Source organism: Halichondria panicea, chromosome 10 (assembly GCF_963675165.1).
Source record: "Halichondria panicea chromosome 10, odHalPani1.1, whole genome shotgun sequence".
In the NCBI taxonomy this organism is placed as follows: domain Eukaryota; kingdom Metazoa; phylum Porifera; class Demospongiae; order Suberitida; family Halichondriidae; genus Halichondria; species Halichondria panicea.
Genome location: NC_087386.1, coordinates 4,919,449 through 4,940,560, shown reverse-complemented (window position 1 = coordinate 4,940,560; position 21,112 = coordinate 4,919,449). Strand labels below are relative to the sequence as shown.

General features: G+C 38.2%; 3 protein-coding genes across 5 annotated transcripts in view; 1 reads left to right on the top strand and 2 right to left on the bottom strand.

Annotated features, from left to right (window-relative positions):
- Positions 1-21,112, top strand: part of LOC135343079 (intermembrane lipid transfer protein VPS13C-like) — a 142,039-nt gene that overhangs the window by 41,789 nt on the left and 79,138 nt on the right. The window lies entirely within an intron of this gene.
- LOC135343081 (uncharacterized) lies at positions 1,964-4,230 on the bottom strand. Its single transcript, XM_064540033.1, has one exon. The coding sequence runs from the start codon at positions 4,137-4,139 to the stop codon at positions 2,253-2,255; it is 1,887 nt and encodes a 628-aa protein (XP_064396103.1). The 5' UTR covers positions 4,140-4,230; the 3' UTR covers positions 1,964-2,252.
- LOC135343080 (uncharacterized) lies at positions 4,621-9,430 on the bottom strand. Its single transcript, XM_064540031.1, has one exon. It carries the CDS (start codon positions 9,086-9,088, stop codon positions 7,178-7,180), a length of 1,911 nt encoding a protein of 636 aa, XP_064396101.1. The 5' UTR covers positions 9,089-9,430; the 3' UTR covers positions 4,621-7,177.

The following is a 21,112-nucleotide window of genomic DNA, read 5'->3' as shown; positions in this document are numbered from 1 at the left end:
AACAGTGAAATAATTGTTTAGATTTGCTTTACACTCACATTTAGTATTGTTACATTCTGTCCACGGGGGACAGTCCATATCATTGTTGCATGACTTCTTACCCATCCACTTGTTTCGTGTCATTTTCTGATTGTCATTCTCATCTGTAGCTGATTCAGACTGATAGCTAACTGACAACGCAATATTGACAATTAACAGCAGCTTGGCTAAAGTTCCACTTGTGTAGTACATCTTCATCTTGTCTATATGATGTTAGGCTAGCTACATGTATAAGTTTTTTTTTTTATTGTGTGTATGCTCTCAAATAACTTTCAACATGTCTTAGAACATATTGAGCTTTCACTGCGTGTACAATATCCTGCCAATGAGGAACTGATCATAATATTTGAGAGGGCTGCTATAGACCATAATTATATGTATACTCTATGTAGGTCTCAAAGTATGAGCTTTTAGTATAATCATAATTATAGATTAGGAAAGGAAAGCGATTGGAAACGGCAGCAGATCATGTGCTCAGCGTACATAGACTTGATGCTTGTGGTTAAAAGTTCAATCCGCGTTTCACTTTTTAATGTAGTGGTTGCTCTAAAAACTCTGTTATGTGGATCCAGCCAAAAGCCATGAAAAGGGGCGTGGTTATACACGTTCGCCGTTTGAGTGGCAAAAAGTACCTTGATACGTAGGCTAAATGCTAAAAGTTGAGCTACGGTTAGAGCTGCTACACTGTTGGTAGTGCAATCAGACACTCTAAAGGATCAAGACTATCATTGTATTGCCTTCTTCTATATCTAATAGTTGACACTTAAGAGAAAGAATAGGGGGCACAAAAGTTGGCAAAACTACCGTTCCCTATCACAGGCAGAAAGAGACAAGACTCTCTCTCTCCAGAGATACTGAACATAAACATGATATGGAAATCAGTGCAATAGACAAACATTTTCATGTGTGTGCAGCTCTATAAATCTACAATTCGGTCAATTGGTTTGTATGGTTTATCGACCATTGTCTTGTTGTCTGTACTCCTTTTCTTGACATGATAGCTAGCTTTATCACCCTGTTCTCCTTGCATACCACGCTCAACCATAGTAGAGCTACAAACTTTCGCAAATAACATTGCTACAGCTTACCACCACTCATGTTTCCCCCCCCCCCCCCTAATTAATAAGTTTGGCCGGAAGTGGGTGGATCCGTATAACCTCCATAAGAGACGACCATTCAGGCAGGCATTGTTTATAAACAGTCTTTACCAGTGCCTCGTGTTGTTGGTGGAAATTTTGAGGTAAGCCAGCCTCTTACGTTTTACATCATAATTGTTATAAAAACATTCATATTGACCAGGAACTTGGAACAAAAAGACCTCATCCATGTCTCACATTCTCTCAACATGTATGATCAGACAAGGTATAACAGCATGCCCAGAGAGTCCTTCCAGATGGATATCACCAGCTATACTATAGCTACGATGCACGGTACAAGCTAACTATAGCTCATAAATAAATAAAATTAGCTGAATCAATTCTAAATTATCACTAATATCCTTCGTATAATTGGAAAAGCGATTCAATTCGAGCAAAAAACCTGCAGTTTAAGCATGCGCTTAAAATAAAGATACGCTTATTCGAGTAAGTGCTAATAATCCAGTTTCTACAGTAGTTTTATTGCTCCTGTTAGTTGCTCTGCTAGCCAGCTAAATACTATAATATATCACTCCATAGATCTTTATTAGCATGTCACCAGCCGAGGGTTGTACTTTAGTGCTCTAGGTTCATTGGCTGGCAGAAAATACCCCCTCTGGATCTCACCCAAGACACAAGACACAGTTATTTTGTTCTTTAGGAGCTTGCGTCCAAAGGTGCTCCATAACTATCTATAAAGCACCTCCAATATTATTTTCTTTGTGCCTCTCACAGCCTCGATTAAATCGCGAGGAAACACTGATTGTACCGCGAGGTAGCATCTCTCTCTCTCTTGTATCTATGGAATAGTTTGCATCAAGGTGAATGTTGTATTGGGTGACATACATAAGTATAGAGTTAATGTGATGTAGGACACTTTCAATGAACAGTAATGCCTGCAGAGATGTAGGCATTTTTGATTTTACTGTACACTATAGTTACGTACATCAAGTGATTATATCTAGGTATAGTTCACATAACAGTACTACGTATATTAGTTATCATTTTGCAATTTGTTCTTCATTAGTATGATTTGTTCTCTTGACAAATTAGGTGTATGTGTTATGACATCACAACTTAGTAGCTATGTGATAATTCGTGAGGGAGTAGCTGAGTATTACAGATGCCATCTGAGCATATAGGGTCCAACAATCGATTTTTATCTTGATAATTTTCGGGATTAACGATTCTGTCTGGCAAAGTTTCCTCAACGTTTTCTTCAATGTTCTCATAGCCTCTCCTCCAGGCTCTTACTCGGGTAATAAACATTTTCACTTTTCTCATTCTTTTCATGATCCAATTTGTGATCAGACATAGCATGTACAATATTGGAATAACTGCGAAGACATTTCTTAAGACTGTTGATACATGGTATTCTGTTTCTGGCCGTAAAGATGGATGTTCCACGGCTTCAGTAAAACAATAAAATACGCCGATTGTTCCCAAAAACAAAATGTCTGTTTTCGTACGGTTTGCATTCTTGTATGGTTGCACTAGTGCTGTCAAAACTAGCAAGCTAATAATTAACACTAATCCCATTACCATAGAACCAGAATCGAGTATTGCTGAGTAGACAATGATGCTGGAATACCGCAAAATGTAATGGGTAGCTGAAAACCATCGGCGATCTTTGGTTCCTGGTTGAGTGCCATTTGTGTAGCAGCTTTGAAAAGATTCCATGACCTCTCGTAGCAATGGATGACGGATGTGTAGACAGCTGAGCAATCTCTGAAACCAGCGAAATTGGTAAATCAACAACACTGTGATAGGAACAATTGCAAATATCATGGAACATGTTATAGCAAGAATAGCAAATGGCAGATGCTTTGTTTCAAAATATTCCATTGTTGCATCATTGTACAGTACCCATGTCACACTGTTGTTTTTCAGATTAACTGCTTTCATTGCAGTAAGAAGGTCAACTGAAGTAGAAGCCATTTTCGTGAATGATAGTAGAAAAAATGTTGCAAATGCATCTATCACACTAGTTCTACTGTCCCAGTTACTACGAATGCGTGAAAAGAGATAGTGAAATGGTCTCCACAAGATGACTACTGGTCTGAAGTTTCTACTATGTAGCTCGATCGAAATGTACGATACAACAGTCAACAGTAGTGGGTAGATAGCCACTGCATAGTCCAGAGCTAAGACTGTGAGTGGGGACACATCAAGACAAATGTCAGGGTAGAGACCTTTAAAGAAATCTAGATTCCATATAGAATGTAGGTCGATAACTATTAAAGTTGTAAATTTTAAGTAAGTTGAGGTATGGTCGGTGTATTCTGTTATAGCTCTAGCAAAAACAGGTGTTGTAATCATTTGGCTGTAGACAACATAACTGTGTAAGTACGAAGAGGTTGCATTGATCTTGAAGAACAGGAGCACTAAGTAAAACACTGTAAGTGGACCAAACGCCACTAGAATGTACTTCCAGATATTTCTGTTCCCCTCAGGGCATTTCACACACCTCATGTCGTAAGAATAAGCCAATGGAGAGTGTCCAGGTAGACACCTCCCACACAGTCTTCCTGTTCTGTTCCACCTCTTCTCACACATGAACTGGTTTAGTTTGGATACATTCTTTGGCAATGGGAGGTACTCACTTTTGTCGTAGCCATTGTCACAATTCTCAAAGCAGTTTCCTTCAACTAACTCGTCTGTCACGTTGTTATACGTAACACAGTGGCATCTGATAACAGATAGTTCAAGTGTTGCCTCGTCACATTTAACAGTGAAATAATTCTTTAGATTTGCTTTACACTCACATTTGGTATTGTTACATTCTGTCCACGGAGGGCAGTCCATGTCATTGTTGCACAAATTCTGTGTATCTGTTTCGTGCCATTTCTGATTAACATTCTCATTTTCACGTGTAGCTGATTCAGACTGATAACTAATAGACAAGGCTATTGTAAAGATTAGCAGCAGCCTAGCTAAACTCCCACTAGTGTAGTGCATCTTCATCTTGTTAATAATTATGATGTTTGGCAGGCTATTATGTTCTTTTTACTGTTGCGTGTATTATGTTACATTGTCATTAGCAAGGCATCATACACTAACAAACACATATCTGTCTAATTGGAGGGTAATGAAGGATAAAAATATGTAGTCATGTACAAGCAATGTGTGTCTATTACAGGCACAGTTGATCTACCGTATAGCGGGTAATTTTCGTAACAACGCACCTTATATCAGGTGATTTTCACTTATAAGTATATTCATGTATTAGCGATTGTTATGATAACTACGTAGTATGACGCTCCCATACATGTAAGAAAACATAGCTTTGTGCGTTTGCTATTGCAGTGCGTGGGTGTCGGATACTCCTATTCATGCACTCCTGACATTATAATTATATAGAATAGTCTAGAAGGGAGGTTTACTAATTCTGTTGTGTAACACAGAAATATTTGTTGCAGAGCAACTACAATGAAGCTTAAAAAACTTCAAGTTGACATTAAAAGACAATTGCACCAGACTAAAATATGCATGCTACAGAACAGTAATATAATCAGACACTATACAGTTGCATATATGCATACATGCTGTGTATATATATATCTACACAGTTATGTCTAACACACAGGAACAATACAGGTACAGTTCCATTTATGATGAGTTCCAACAACAAGGTAAACAGCACTCTTCCTATAGCTCACTTTAAATCAAATTGTTCAGGCATGATTCTGAGTCCTGCCATGATTCTGAGTGTCTCATTGATCTCGGATTGAGTCCCTTTATCAACATATCTGCCACCATGCATTTCTTGACTTGGGCTGTATTCCAATTTCACTTGCTTAATTGTTGATCACTTGTTCTGATCACATTGTGTTTCGATCTCCATGGAATTGGGGGTTGATTGAATTGCATGCATGATTGATTGTCCTCTTATATATATGCATGGTTGTGGGTTCCATATATATAGAGGTGTATCCGAGCTCAAAAGTAAGTTGCCTCATCCAGATAGCTTTTTGTGATGCACTAGAAGTGCCATGTACTCAGCTTCTGCTGTGGATAAAGCCACGTAAGACTGTTTTCTTGCTTCTCCAACTGACTGCACTTCTGAAAAAGATAACCAGAAATTGATATTGTGTCATCAGTCACCTGCCCAGTCAGAGTCTGTATGCATGAGTGTAGGCTTGACAATTTTCGGCTGTTCATAGTTTCGGCATAAACTGACAGTTCCTTTTGTATATCGCATAATTCGTTTCAAACCAGTCCAATGTTTCTTGGTTAATTGGGTTGGAAGTAAACTTGGCCACATCACTTACTGCGTATATATGTTATTAATTATAGTATATACATTAAACTTCTAACAAAGAAAGGACTGATACTGCTCCTGATCGAATACTTCATCTTCATCTCTGTTGCTTTCACTAGTTTTGTAATAGGATCGACAGGAATGGATATAGCTTTAGCTTGTTTCATTCCAAATTTGTTTTAAACGGTTTCGATATAATTATAGGCTGCATGGTTGTCCCATGCCCATCCATGCAGACGTCTCCTGTGTCTTCGTTCTAAACAATGCCCAAGAAATATAGCTTTAGTTTTCCCAGATCTTTTGTATCAAAATGCACACCAAGAGATTGCTTCACTTCGGCTATTCGGTTGTCGCTTTCTCCAGCCAACACTGTGTCGTCCCTGTAGACTCCAATCACAAATGTCTCTCCGTCTAGGGCAACATAAATACGGGGATCACTTACTGACTGTACAAACCCCATTTTCTTCAGCTGTTTAATTGTCCAGCACTGGGTTCCAGCATCGTGGGGTGGGGACTGTTTCAAGCCATAGATGCTACGATCCAATTTGCACAAATGCTCTTTCCCCTGTGCCATGAGACCTTGAGGTTGCTTCATATAAACCTCCTCCTGAAGTTCCCTGTTCAGAAATGCTGTTGTCAATTTGATCTAACAACAACACAACAACAAATAACAATAATCATTGTCATCTAAACAATTGCACTAATATTCTCTATTTGTGACTATAATTATATAACTATTAATCCTGCTTCTCAAAATTAATGTTATATTGTTAGCAAACACTGTAGTAATTGAGATCAATGGAGGATATATACTTATAGTCAGGTACAAAAGGGTCTCTTTAAATTATTCTTAGAAACAAAATGTCTGTTTCCAGACAGACGGGGCAGTCCATGTCATTGTTGCACGACTTCTGTTTGTTACCCATCCACTTGTTTCGTGTCATCTTTTGATTGTCTTTCTCATTTTTATGGGTAGCTGATTCAGAAAGATATAGCTAACAGACAACACAATAATTATTGTGAAAATTAACAGCAGTTTGGCTAAACTCCCACTTGTGTATAGTGCATCTTCATCTTGCCTATAATTATGGTGTTAGGGTTAATACATGTATAATTTTAATGTTGTGTGTATGCTCTCAAGTCTCATCCAAAGGTTCTCTGATAGCTATCTATATACAGCACCTCCAACAACGTACTTGCCATCACAGACACTACTGCATGTACTTGTTCTAGTCTTACAACTTCTCTGTGCCTTGAGTAATAATTATCGTATCGTAGATAAGAGAAAGGGATTGGAAACGAGGCTACCTCGCGGTACAATCAGTGTTTCCCCCGCGGTTTAATCGAGGCTGTGTTCTAGGCACAAAGAAGTTGTAAGACTTACTAGTAAGTTTTATATTTGCCTAAGGTTGGTTTCTAATCATTAAGCTAATCAATTATCATGTGAAAGAATAGTGATACGGTATATGAAGATGTATATGTTCCGTTGTGTGCAGTGCATGAATGTTGCACTGAGTGGTATAGTAGGTAGTATTACCATTGTTTACATAAAAGCATTAGAAGGACACTTTCACTGTTACAATAATGTCTACAGGTGTAGGAATTCTTCAGATGTGATTTTACTACATCAACTTATGAGAACATTCAAAACACATGCATGCATGCAGTAAGTACTGAATTTGTATCCATGCATGCCCACTTGCGAAGTAGATGTACGTGGTTACGTAACTATAATTGCTAATTAGTATGTGATATTTGGTTGGAGAGTAGCTCGAGTGCAGTTGCCATCTGAACAAACTATGTCCAAAGGTCGATTTTCGTCTTGATAATTCTCGGGATTAACGATTCTGTCTGGCAAAGTTTCCTCAAAGTCATTATCAATGTTCTCATAGCCCCTCCTCCAGGCTCTTGCTCGGGTAACAATTATTTTCACTTTTCTCATTCTTTTCTTCATCCACTTCAGGATCCAGTTTGTGATCGTACATATTATGTATAATAGCGGAATAATTACAACAACAATTCTCAAAGTTGTTGACACATAGTTTTCTGTTTCTGCTTGTAAAGATGGATGGTTTGTTGCTTCGTCAAAGCAGTAAAACACACCAATTATTCCCAAGAACAAAATGTCTGTTTTCGTGTGGTTTGCATTCTTGTATGGTTGCACTATTGCTGTCAAAACTAGCAAGCTAATAATTAACACTAGTCCCATTACTATATAGCCAGAATCTAGTATTGCAGAGTAAACAATGATGTTTGAATAGCGCAAAATGTAATGGGCAACTGAAAACCATCGGCGATCTTTGGTTCCTGGTTGAGTGCCATTTGTGTAGCAGCTTTGAAAAGATTCCATGACCTCTCGTAGCAATGGATGATGGATGTGTAGACAGCTGAGCAATCTCTGAAACCAGCGAAATTGGTAAATCAGCAATAGCAAGATTGGGAGAATTGCAAAAATTGTAGAGCACACTAAAGCAAGAATAGCAAATGGCAGATGCTCTTTTCCAAAGTACTCCATTGTCGCATCATTGTACGGTACCCATGTCACACTGTTGCTTTTCAGGTTAACTACTCTCACTGGTGTAAGAAGGTCAACTGAAGTAGAAGCCATTTTCGTGAATGATAGTAGAAAAAATGTTGCAAACGCATCTATCACACTAGTTCTGCTTTCCCAGTTTCTACGAAAACGTGAAAAGAGGTAACGAAATGGTATCCACAAGATGACTACTAGTCGAAAGTTTCTAGCGTATAGCTCGATCAAGATGTAGGAGATAACAGTCAACAGTAGTGGGTAGATAGCCACTGCATAGTCCAGAGCTAAGACTGTGAGTGTGGACACATCAAGACAAATGTCAGGGTAGAGACCTCTGAAGAAATCTAGGTTCCAAATTCCATATAGATCTGCTAGTATTATAATTGTAGACTTTAAATAAGTTGAGACATTCTCAGCATATGCTGTTATAGCTCTAGCAAAAAATGGTGTTGTAATCATTTGGCTGTAAGCAACGTAACTGTGTAAGTACAAAGAAAATGCATTGATCTTGAAGAGTAGGAGCACAAAGTAAAACACTGTAAGGGGACCAAAAGCCACAAGAATGTAAATCAAGATATTCTTGTTCCCCTCAGGGCATTTCACACACCTCATGTCGTAAGAGTAAGCCAGTGGAGAGTATCCAGGTAAACACCTCCCACACAGTCTTCCTGTTCTGTTCCACCTCTTCTCACACATGAACTGGTTTGGTTGGGATACATCTTTTGGCAATGGAAGGTAGTCACTTTTGTCGTAGCCATTTTCACAATTCTCAATACAGTTTCCTTCAACTAACTCGTCTGTCACGTTGTTGTATGTAACACAGTGGCATCTGATAACAGATAGTTCAAGTGTTGCTTCGTCACATTTAATAGTGTGATGGTTTTTCAGATTTGCTTTGCACTCACATTTAGTATTGTTACATTTTGTCCACGGGGGGCAGTCCATATCATCGTTGCAAGACTTCTGTTTATTACCCAACCTAATATGACTCTTGTTTTGTGCCATCTTCTGATTGACATTCTTGTTTTCAAGTACAATTGATTCAGACTCACAGCTAACGGGAAACGCTATTGTAAAAATTAGCAGCAGCTTGACTAAATTCTCACTTGTGTAAGACATCATTTTGTTAGCAAGCAATTAAACTTACTATTGGTTATTGCCATGGTGTGTATACGCTTTCAAATACATGTCTTTGAAAGCCCATTCATATCCTGTGTTTATGTATGATTGTTAATTTAGCAGGAAATTATAAGTCCTAAATCCCAGGGTATTATATAGGCTTGAGGATACTATTGATGTAATGTTGCTAACTCTATAGTTTCGAAAAAAAAAAGTGGGATCTCAACCATGAGATCATTTGCATGTATTGTAGCTAATTGAAAAGTACGTGTATATAAGATCTACATTGGATTAATATGGTAGTTTACCTCTGCTATCGGGCTTTAGGACTCTATAACACATAGATGCTCCATGCCCCGATCTAACTGTTATATTTGTGATGTATACTATGCATGCAGTTTTGGTTCTGCATTGGTGATAGTCGGTATATGGTATTGCCATGCAGTGTAACATTTGACGGACACTGTCACTGCTACAGTAATGTCTGCATGTATGTGGATAGCACTCTTACCAGATGCTCTCTGTGCAGTGGAAACAACCTCTCCTGCTGAAAAGGATGCCAAAAAGAAGTAATGGCTGCTGCATCAGTAGAGCCTTGCAGCTCTCTTCTCACTGTTGCAGCTACCAATATGCAGTGGCGTGCCTAACGAGGGGCTTTGGGGGCTACTCTCCTGGCCTCCCAGACGATCATGAGATTAATCTAGCTATCAGACTGGTATAGCTAATGGAGCAGTTGTCTCGAATTCTCTTATGAAAATGAAAGTACATTGGCTCGTGTTACTAGCCATGACCACGCCCCATTGAGCATGTGCAGCATTGGCAAGTTACACACTGACAGGGCATAGATATATTTATAGTATCTATGCATAGACAGGGTCGAAAAAAAACATGACCCTGAAATTTCGAGCACCCCCCCCTGCTTTAAGTTCTAGAAACGCCTCTGCTGAATAGTATGGCTTTAGCGTTCTAGTGCGGAGTTAACTACTAAGTATAGAGTATATAGCAACACTGCATAGACAACTTAGATTTGCTTTGCACTCACATTTGGTAATGTTACATTCTGTCCACGAGGGGAAGTCCATGTCATTATTGCATGACTTCTGTTTATTACCATGCATACACCCATGTGTTTCGCGTCATTTTCTGCCCATTATTTTTCTGCATGATTTTGTAGCTGATTCAGACTGATAGCTAACGGACAACGCTACTGTAAAGATTAGCAGCAGCCTATAGCTATGTATAAACTCCCATTTTTGTAGTGCATCTTCATCTTGTCATTTATAATGTTAGGCAGGCTAAACTACGTTTTTTTCCTGTTATGTGCATGCTCTCAAATAACTTTCAGTGTTTTTAGAACATCATGCGTGGGCTTTCAATGTACAATATCCTGCCAATGCATGACAATATTCAGAAGAACTAATCAAAGTTTTACTAGACCATCAATGCATGCTCTATATAGGTATCATAATTGAGGTCTTTAGTATAATCATACTGAGTACGTGTAATTACAGGCTGGTTTGCTAATAAATATTATGTGAAGGAATATTGATACGATTAAATGAAGATGTATAAAAGCCTTGTGCATGCAGTGAATGTTGCACTGAGTGGTATAGTAGGTAGTATATTACCATTGTTTACATACAAGTATTAGAAGGACGCTTTCACTGTTACAGTAATGTATACAGGTGGGCATTCTCCAGATGTGATGTACTTACATCAACTTAAGAACATTCAAAACACAGAAGCACTGAAACTAGAATTTTTATTTGCGAAGTGATGTACGTACGTTGTTGCATAACTAACTGTGAAATCAGTATGTTGCATTTTGTGTTAAAGTAGCTCGAGTGCAGTTGCCATCTGAACAAACTGGGTCCAAAGGTCGATTTTCATCTTGATAATTCTCGGGATTAACGATTCTGTCTGGCAAAGTTTGCTCAAAGTCGTTATCAATGTTCTCATAGCCTCTCCTCCAGGCTCTTGCTCGGGTAATAAACATTTTCACTTTTCTCATTCTTTTCGTCATCCACTTCAGGATCCAGTTTGTGGTCATACATATTATGTATAATAGCGGAATAATTGCAACAACAATTCTCAAAGTTGCTGACACATGGTTTTCTGTTTTTGGCCGTAAAGATGGATGATTTGTTGGTACATCTAAGCAAAGAATTAGACCAATTATTCCCATTAAAAAAATGTTTATTTTTGCATGGGTTGCGTTCTTGTATGGTTGTACTAGTGCAGTTGAAATTATCAAGCTAATAATAAGCATTATTCCAAAAGTAATGTAGTTAGAATCGAGTATTGCAGAATAAACAACGATGTTTCCATACAGTGTTATGTAAAACACAGCTGAAAACCATCTATGATCTTTGGTTCCTGGTTGAGTGCCATTTGTGTAACCACTTTGAAATGATTCCATGACCTCTCGTAGCAATGGATGACGTAGTTTTAGACAGCTCAGCAATCTCTGAAACCAGCGAAACTGATAAATCAACAACACTGTGATAGGAGCAATTGCAAATATCATGGAACATGTTATAGCAAGAATAGCAAATGGCAGATGCTTTGTTTCAAAATAATCCATTGTTGCATCATTGTACGGTACCCATGTCACATTGTTGTTCTTTAGGTTAACTGTTTTCGTTGGTGTAAGAAGGTCAATTGAAGTGGAAGCTATTTTCGTGAATGATAGTAGAAAAAATGTTGCAAATGCATCTATCACACTAGTTCTGCTGTCCCAGTTACTACGGATGCGTGAAAAGAGGTAACGAAATGGTCTCCACAAGATGACTACTAGCCTAAAGTTTCTAGCATGTAGCTCAATCAAGATGTATGAGACAACAGTCAACAGTAGTGGGTAGATAGCCACTGCATAGTCCAGAGCTAAGACAGTGAGTGTGGACACATCAAGACAAATGTCAGGGTAGAGACCTCTGAAGAAATCTAGGTTCCATATTGAATATAAGTCTACAAGTGCTAAAATTGTAAATTTTAGGTAAGTTGATATATGGTAAGTATACGCTGTTATAGCTCTAAAAATATATGGTGTTGTTATCAGTTGGCTGTAGACAACATAGCTGTGTAAGTACGAAGAGGATGCATTAATTTTGAAGAACAGGAGCACTAAGTAAAATACTGTAAGTGGTCCAAAAGCCACGATAATGTACTTCCAAATATTTCTGTTCCCCTCAGGGCATTTCACACACCTCATGTCATAAGAGTAAGCCAGTGGAGAGTGTCCAGGTAGACACCTCCCACACAGTCTTCCTGTTCTGTTCCACCTCTCCTCACACATGAACTGGTTTAGTTGGGAAACATCTTTTGGCAATGGGAGGTAGTCACTTTTGTCGTAGCCATTGTCACAATTCTCAATACAGTTTCCTTCAACTAACTCGTCTGTCACGTTGTTATATGTAACGCAGTGGCATCTGATAACAGATAGTTCAAGTATTGCCTCGTCACATTTAATAGTGTAATAGTTCTTTAGATTTGCTTTACACTCACATTTAGTATTGTTGCATTCTGTCCACGGAGGGCAGTCCATATCATTGTTGCACGAATTCTGTGTATCTGTTTCGTGCCATTTCAGATTGATAGTATCATTTTCATGTCTAACTGATTGAGACCGATAGCTAACGGACGACGCTATTCCAAAAATTAGCAGCAGCTTGGCTAGCATGTTTATCTTCGCAATAATAAATCTGTAGGAAAGCTTACTATATAGACATATGTTTTTACTGTTGTGTGTACCTTATAAGGAGATTTGTTTGCGTTTTCACTGTTTAGCTCATTTTGCTGGTATTAAATTCTGCTAAATCCTGCTCAAGTTGTGAAATTAATGTTATTCATAGCGTTTCTTATTACTCGCAATTGGCATTTTCCAATTTTATCTGCGAGTATACATTTTGGCGATTTTACTCTCATTCGCAGAAATAACAGAAATTAATACTCGCGAAAATATGTCAAATATAAAAAAAATATGTATACGCTCTCAAATAGCTTTCAAATACAATCATGTATTTGAAAGCCTATTTATATATCCTGTGTATAGTATGAGTGTTCTATGTACAATATCCTGCCAATGAAGAACTGATCAAAATTAATTGTGAGTTCTGTTAGGTCATCAATGCCGTATATATTATTGAATTTTTATATTTTATCTACGCTGGTTTAACATGTTAGAAAATATAGTAATACAGTTAGGGGAAACGTATTTATTAGGACTTGGTGTGAATCAAAGGAAGTCCGACATGCATGCACAAATATCACTACAAGTGCTGTTGTATTGGCCTGAATGTTATCATGTGACCACAATGCACTGAACTTGTAGTGATTCTTGCACGCATGTCTGGCCTCCTCTGCATGGGTGTGAATGTTGCATTATGGTGTTACTTGGGGCGAACGAAGCGAATCTCTACCTAGTCACAACGTTTCAATTTTTCTGTCTGTTTGTAATGATGTGACATACGACAGGATTTTAGCTTTTGGGCATCATGACCCTTACCTCATTATGTATATAGTCATAGAATACTTACAACCATGCAACAAAGAAGTTCGAAGAAGAAGGGAGCCAAAGCGACAGGGAAGAGCCACGAACAGGCGACAAGCAGGACCTTCACAACGTCAGCAAGTCCATGCAGACAATCTCAATTTGAGGTGTACACCTCTAGACCAGAACAACAACCCTATACATCACTCACGATAATGTATGGTCACGGGTACAGCAAGGAAATCGTATCTATAATCCAGTGCATCAGACTACTCAATTATTCACTGTTTCACAATCACTTGTCACTAGTTTACCACAATTTATTTTATCACCGTACTATACTCTACAACAAATACACAAGTCGCTCACTCACTCGCTCTAAACATGCTCTGCATGCTGCTAGTATAGTATTGCCAGTGTTTACACACAATTAGAATTTAGGACACTTTCACTGTTACCGTAATACCTGCAGGGATGTAGACATTCTCCAGATGTGATTTCACTGTTAGAATCAAAACGCAGCAAGAACTGAAACTAGAATTTTACCCAAAGTTAATATTGTATACATACAGTTGCAAGTGCATGGGTCTACGTTTTTGCGTATAGCTAACTGCAAAATCAGTATGTGTCATATTTGGGGTATTAGAGTAAGTCAAGTACTATATACAGAACAAACTGGGTCCAAAGGTCGATTTATATCATGATAATTCTCAGGATTAACGATTCTGTGCGGCAATTTTTCCTCAACGTTTTCTTCAATGTTCTCATAGCCCCTCCTCCAGGTTCTTGCTCGGGTAATAAACATTTTCACTTTTCTTATTTTTCTCATGATCCAATTTGTGGTCACACATAGCACATACAATATTGGAATAGTTGCAACAACACTTCTTAAGGTTGTTGATACATGGTATTCTATTTCTGGCCGTAAGGATGGATGTTCCATTGCTTCGGTAAAACAAAAAAATATACCAATTATTCCCATAAAGAAAATGTCAGTTTTTGCGTGGGTTGCAGTTTTGTATGGTTGTACTAGTGCTGTCAAAATTATCAAACAAATGATTAGCAGTATTCCAAATGTCATGTAACCAGAATCGAGTATTGCAGAATAAACAATGATGTTTCCATACAGTGTTATGTAAAACACAGCTGAAAACCATCTATGATCTTTGGTTCCTGGTTGAGTGCCATTTGTATAACAACTTTGAAATGATTCCATGACCTCTCGTAGCAATGGATGACGGATGTGTAGACAGCTGAGCAATCTCTGAAACCAACGAAATTGATAAATTAGCAATAGCAAGATTGGGAGAATCGCAAAAATTGTAGAGCACACTAAAGCAAGAATAGCGAGTGGAAGATGCTCTTTTCCAAAGTACTCCATTGTCGCATCATTGTACGGTACCCATGTCACATTGTTGTTTTTCAGGCTTACTACTCTCACTGGTGTAAGAAGGTCAACTGAAGTAGAAGCCATTTTCGTGAATGATAGTCGAAAAAATGTTGCAAACGCATCTATCACACTAGTTCGGCTTTCCCAATTTTTACGAAAACGTAAAAAAAGGTAACGAAATGGTTTCCACAAGATGACTACTAGTCTGAAGTTTCTAGCATGTAGCTTAATCAAGATGTAGGAGACTACAGTCAACAGTAGCGGGTAGATAGCCACTGCATAGTCCAGAGCTAAGGCTGTGAGTGGGGACACATCAATGCAAATGTCGGGGTAGAGACCTCTGAAGAAATCTAGGTTCCAAACTGCATGTAGGTCTACAAGTATAGAAATTGCAGTCTTTAAGTCCGTTGAGGTGTGATCAGTGTATTCTGTTATAGCTCTAGCAAAATGTGGTGTTGTAATCATTTGGCTGTAAACAACGTAACTGTGTAAGTACGAAGAGGTTGCATTGATCTTTAAAAATAAGAGCACAAAGTAAAACACTGTAAGTGGTCCAAAAGCCACAAGAATGTATTTCAAGATATTTATGTTCCCCTCAGGGCATTTCACACACCTCATGTCGTAAGAGTAAGCCAGTGGAGAGTGTCCAGGTAGACACCTCCCACACAGTCTTCCTGTTCTGTTCCACCTCTTCTCACACATGAACTGGTTTAGTTGAGATACATCTTTTGGCAATGGAAGGTAGTCACTTTTGTCGTAGCCATTGTCACAATTCTCAATACAGTTTCCTTCAACTAACTCGTCTGTCACGTTGTTATATGTAACACAGTGGCATCTGATAACAGATAGTTCAAGTGCTGCCTCATCACATTTAATAGTGTAATAGTTTTTTAGATTTGCCTTACACTCACATTTAGTATTGTTGCATTCTGTCCACGGAGGGCAGTCCATATCATTGTTGCACGAATTCTGTGCATCTGTTTCGTGCCATTTCTGATTGATAGTATCATTTTCATGTCTAACTGATTGAGACCGATAGCTAACAGACGACACTATTGAAAATAGTAGCAGCATCTTGGCTAGCATCTTTATCTTGTTAATATATGATGTAGGCAAGCTATGTTTTTACTGTCGTGTGTATATGCTTTCAAATAGCTTTCAACACGTGTATTTAAAAGCCCATTCATATCCTGTGTATAGTATATGAGTGTTCTACCGTATGGGGTAATGATCAACCATGATTGTTGTTAAAAACGATCTATGTCAAACGTTCACGTCTAAAGTGAATGGCTGCATCAGCGCAGCAGAGCCTTGCAGCTCTCTTCTCTCTCTTGCAGCTACCAATAGCTAGGTCCTAGTGCAGAGCTAACTACTAAGTAGAGTAGCAATGCTCGGTAAACAAGTTTGGCTACGTGCTCTTCTGAAAAGGCTGCAATGGCATTCCAAGTATGCAAAACTAGGCATAACTCGAGAACGAAGCATTATTTTGCAAATCCACGAATTAAAACATAACTAGAAGCCTATAGAAACTCTTACTTGCACTTCATTGATCCTTGAGCAGCTGTAGCAGTCTACACACACACACACACAAACACACTACCGTATACTTCGCTTGCGCATGCGCACCGAGGCATGATTAAGGCATTCTCCAGATGTTATTATGCTTAGAATCAAACACTGAAACTAGAAAGCAATCAATTGTATACATACAATGAAAAGTTACTGCAAAATCAGTATGTGATATTTAGTGGGAGAGTATAGATCGAGTCCTACAGTTGCCATCTGAACAAACTGGGTGTTCAGGATTAACGATTCTATCTGGCAAAGTTTCCTCAAAGTTGTTTCAATGTTCTCATAGCCCCTCCTCTAGGCTTAATATACTCTCTCATTCTTTTCATGATTATGCCTCGAGGCGTAGCCGCACGAGGGATACGGTAAAGCGGACTGTGTGTGTGTGTGTGTGTGTGTGTGTGTGTGTGTGTGTGTGTGTGTGTGTGTGTGTGTGTGTGTGTGTGTGTGTCTGTTCCAACTGTAACTGCTCAACGGTTGTAATGCGACGAAAACTAACAGCTTCTATAGGCTTCTAGCCACGTTCTCTTGGATTTTGATTCGTGGATTAGCAAACTAAATCTTCTTTCTCGAGTTATGGCTAGTTTGACTCGCATTGAAGGCTGTTGCAGTCTCTTCAGAATCTTTCGTAGCATTATCTGTTCGCACAAAGTTTCTATTTAACTTTTATAAGTTAGTCTTGCACTAAAACGCTAGCTTTTTGTTAGCTACAATACTTAGAAAAGAGCTGTAAAACTAGCTATACTGTAGCAGCCATTGACCTTGCAGACACACCTCTTATTTCTGTGTACGTAATGCGCATGCGCGCTCTCCCCCACGTGTGAGAGAATAAAATCCAGAGCAGATCCTCCTGACAGAATCATATTTTCTTGAGCCAGAGGGCGTGGTAAGCTACCATATACATATACAACAGCTAGATATAACAATATGAATGTACACAAGTCTTTTCTTTTCATCTTGTCTTCTCAGTTATGATATATATAAATATGCACTGAACTCCAGATTCTGGAAGAATCAATTTTCTTCTTTCTTGCGACCACAAAACACTATACAATGATACCATAATAAATACAATAGATATAACAACAATATATATGCATGTAATTAAACAAGTCTTTTCTTTTCAGTAGGTTTATATAGATAAGCTAACTTTAATGTAAAATTCAAACTACTAAAACACTCTAATACTTTTTGAGCGAAAGCATAACATGGTGAGAGGCATTAGCAAGCGCACGCTTGCAACACTCGTTCAGTTAGTGGTCATATACATGCATATACATGTCATGTACAATAGCGGAATAAATGCAACAACACTCCTCGAAGTTGTTGATACATGGTATTTTATTTCTGGCCGTAAAAATGGATGTTCCTTTGCTTCATCAAAGCAAAAAAGTATAAACCAATTATTCCCATTAAAAAGATGTCCGTTTTTGCATTCTTGTATCATTGTACTAGTGCTGTTAAAATTATCAAATTAATGATTAGCATTATTCAAAATAAGATGGTTGCATTTTTGTATGGTTGCATGTACTAATTAAACGGGGGTATAGTTTTCATAGGAGGTGCACTATTCATTGTGTATACTTTTTTATTACGAGGTATATACTTTTCAATTAGAGCTAGGGTATACATTTTTAGTTTAGAGATACCGTACAGCAGGTAATTTTCGTGGGGGCAAAGTTTTCGTGGTTGAAGGTCTGACCACGAATATTTTACCCACGAATGAAGCGACCTTGCCTACCTTTACCTGCAGTGCAAGCAGCAACCACGAAAATATTACCCACAAAATGTCTCAATATTGATGAACCACGAATATTTTGTCCCCCGATAATTACCCGCTATATGGTACTCTTTAATTTGGGGGTATACTTTGTATTTGTATTACACTTTTGTTGAGAATGCTGTTGATAGTCTAGATGACTTTTGACCTATGAAGTCGTCCAAATAATTAATTAGAGATGACGATTCATTGAGAGGGCACTTGTTGCAGATCTATATAATTATCTTATGACAAATGACACGATAGATCTATAATTATCATTCAATGGCATCTGTTAATAGGCAGTTCAAGTTATCGTGTTACACGTACCTTGTCACATTCACAGTCTACACTTAGACTGCCGGAAGTGTCTATTATACGCTTCAACTACTCACTATGACACAAAACCACAAGTACATCATTTGAAGCCAAATTTGGGGTCTTAGTGTAGACTGTTCAATAGTGTAATAATAGTTCCCATTGTTCTGTCCACAGGGGCAATCCATGTCATTGTTGCACATGCAACCTTTGTTATTTACCCAACCAGAAATGACTCTTGTTCTTCGCTGTTTCTGATCGTCTTTTTACTCAATTTGATATTCCATGCACTGATTCAGACTGATAGCTAACATGACAGCGTTATTGTAGTGTCTTGGTTCACTCCAATTTAAAGGACATGTTTACTTGTTAGTTTGTTTTAACTGTCATAATTATGTCCTCAAACTTTATTACGTGTTTGCTGTCATAACTTAACTGAAATTCCATATAATTATACCATTGGATTCCTTAGCGCTTCTATTATGCTTTAGAGGTGATAAGCTCCAACCAGCTAAGAGTGAGTATTTTCCATGTATAGAAGTCCCTGGCATACATATACATGCATGTACTTCTTAAGCATAAATGAAGCCATAATTTACCACATAAAATCCGGGGCCATACTCAACGCAAATAGACTTTAGTTTGAAAGCCTATTAATACCGTGTGCATATAATTATAGTACAATAATTACTCTGTTCCGTGTTACAATATTTTACCATTGTATCGGGCTATATCTTTATCAGTTATTCCCTAATGGAGCTCTAAATGCAGTTGTCGTTTGAACTCCTCCAGTGTAGTGTATATAAACTTCATGCATAACTGCTTATACCATATACTATAGCGGTCTATTTTGAGGGTATAAATTGATTAGTACCGCGAACATTTATACTCCCGAATATTAATATTGCATGCCGAAAATTAAGTTCGCAAACTAACGGTCTTTTTGCGAAAGTTTATACCCTCGAAATATAAGCGCTATAAATAATATTGGCTTATAAGCATAATAATTATGTGAAAGCAGTGATACGGCATTCACATAGTCAACAGTTACATTTATTCTCGTGTTTTTCTTTGTGCATGTGGCCATTCATGTCACACACCAAACTGGCCATGAAATGTAACTTATGTCAACTAAATTACAAGAAGTATTTGCAACAAGGGATGTTTTCGGCACATTGTAAACACGTAGTCATGCATGCATGTGTGTATATATGTGTGGGGGATGGGTTTATTATGATATACAATTAAGATTCAAGTATATACTCGGTATATGCATACACATTCCAGTGTACACTGAATTCAGTGTGACTATAGCTCTCTATATAAAGCATATTATAGGTGCAAGAGCGTATACCAAAAAACTGTTATACTGAACCACATATCTTCATAAATGCTTATACGTATACTAGTTAGTATATAAGTTTCAGAATGTTGGGATTCAGATTCCGAATGTCCTTTGGTACTTTTTTTCTATTGGCTGTGGTTGCTAAGTTTTCAGCTGAGGCAATGCAAGAATACAGTAATCAGAATACTTTAATAGCAAAAACTGAAGGTAAGAACTGTCAAGTGGATACTGATTGCCCATTCTGGACCAAATGTAACAACACGAAATGTGTCTGCACAGAAAATCTACAGAATCTCGTATCTGTCCACTGCAGTGAAGAGCTACAGCTGTCTGTTATTAGATGCCACTGCGTGACGTTTGACAATAATTATGACCAATGAGTTAGTTGAAGGAAAATGCATTGAGAATTGTGACAGTGGCTACGACAAAAGTGATTACTTCCCATTGCCAAAAGATGTGTCCCAACTAAACCATTGTTGAATGCTTTACGTTATTATTTAATAGTACTCACTTATATATAATTATGTGCAACTATGCTCTCCCCCACTTTCCCCCTGTGCACTGTAATTGACAATTGGTTTGTATTGCCGTGAAATAGAGATGCTTATGCCTCGGTAAGCATGTTTATGTAAGTGTGTGTGGTATACGGTAGAGTGTATCTGTTTATGTGTGTGTAGATTGTTACCCGAGACACGCGTGGGCGGCCACGGGTATAGTAGTCTGTTAGTTTGTTTGTCTGTTTGTAATGAGTGAGTCTGCTTACCTGGATGCCACAGCACTGCGTTTACAGCATGGATAGCCTTCATACAACAAGTTATTAGTGGAAGATTTTGATGTTGAAGCCTCGTTGTCGAATATAAGCGAGCAAAAACTAAGAAGCTTGAACTTGCACGTTGGCAGCTAGCTAACTACACGCGGCCTTTATTCGAAATAGACTACGTATTTGCAGTTGAAGTGGTCCCGTACCAGGAACAATGGAAAAGGGTCACTAAAGTAGAAAGCTAGAATTGTAACTGGTTTGTTAGCTTCTTTGCTGGATCCTATAGCACCAAGGAGCCATACTTCTCTAAGACTCCAGGCTTCTTTGCTGTGATCTTAGTCCACAGTGCATGTCTCATGGTCTCATGTAGGCCTACCACTAAAAGTATATTCTCAGC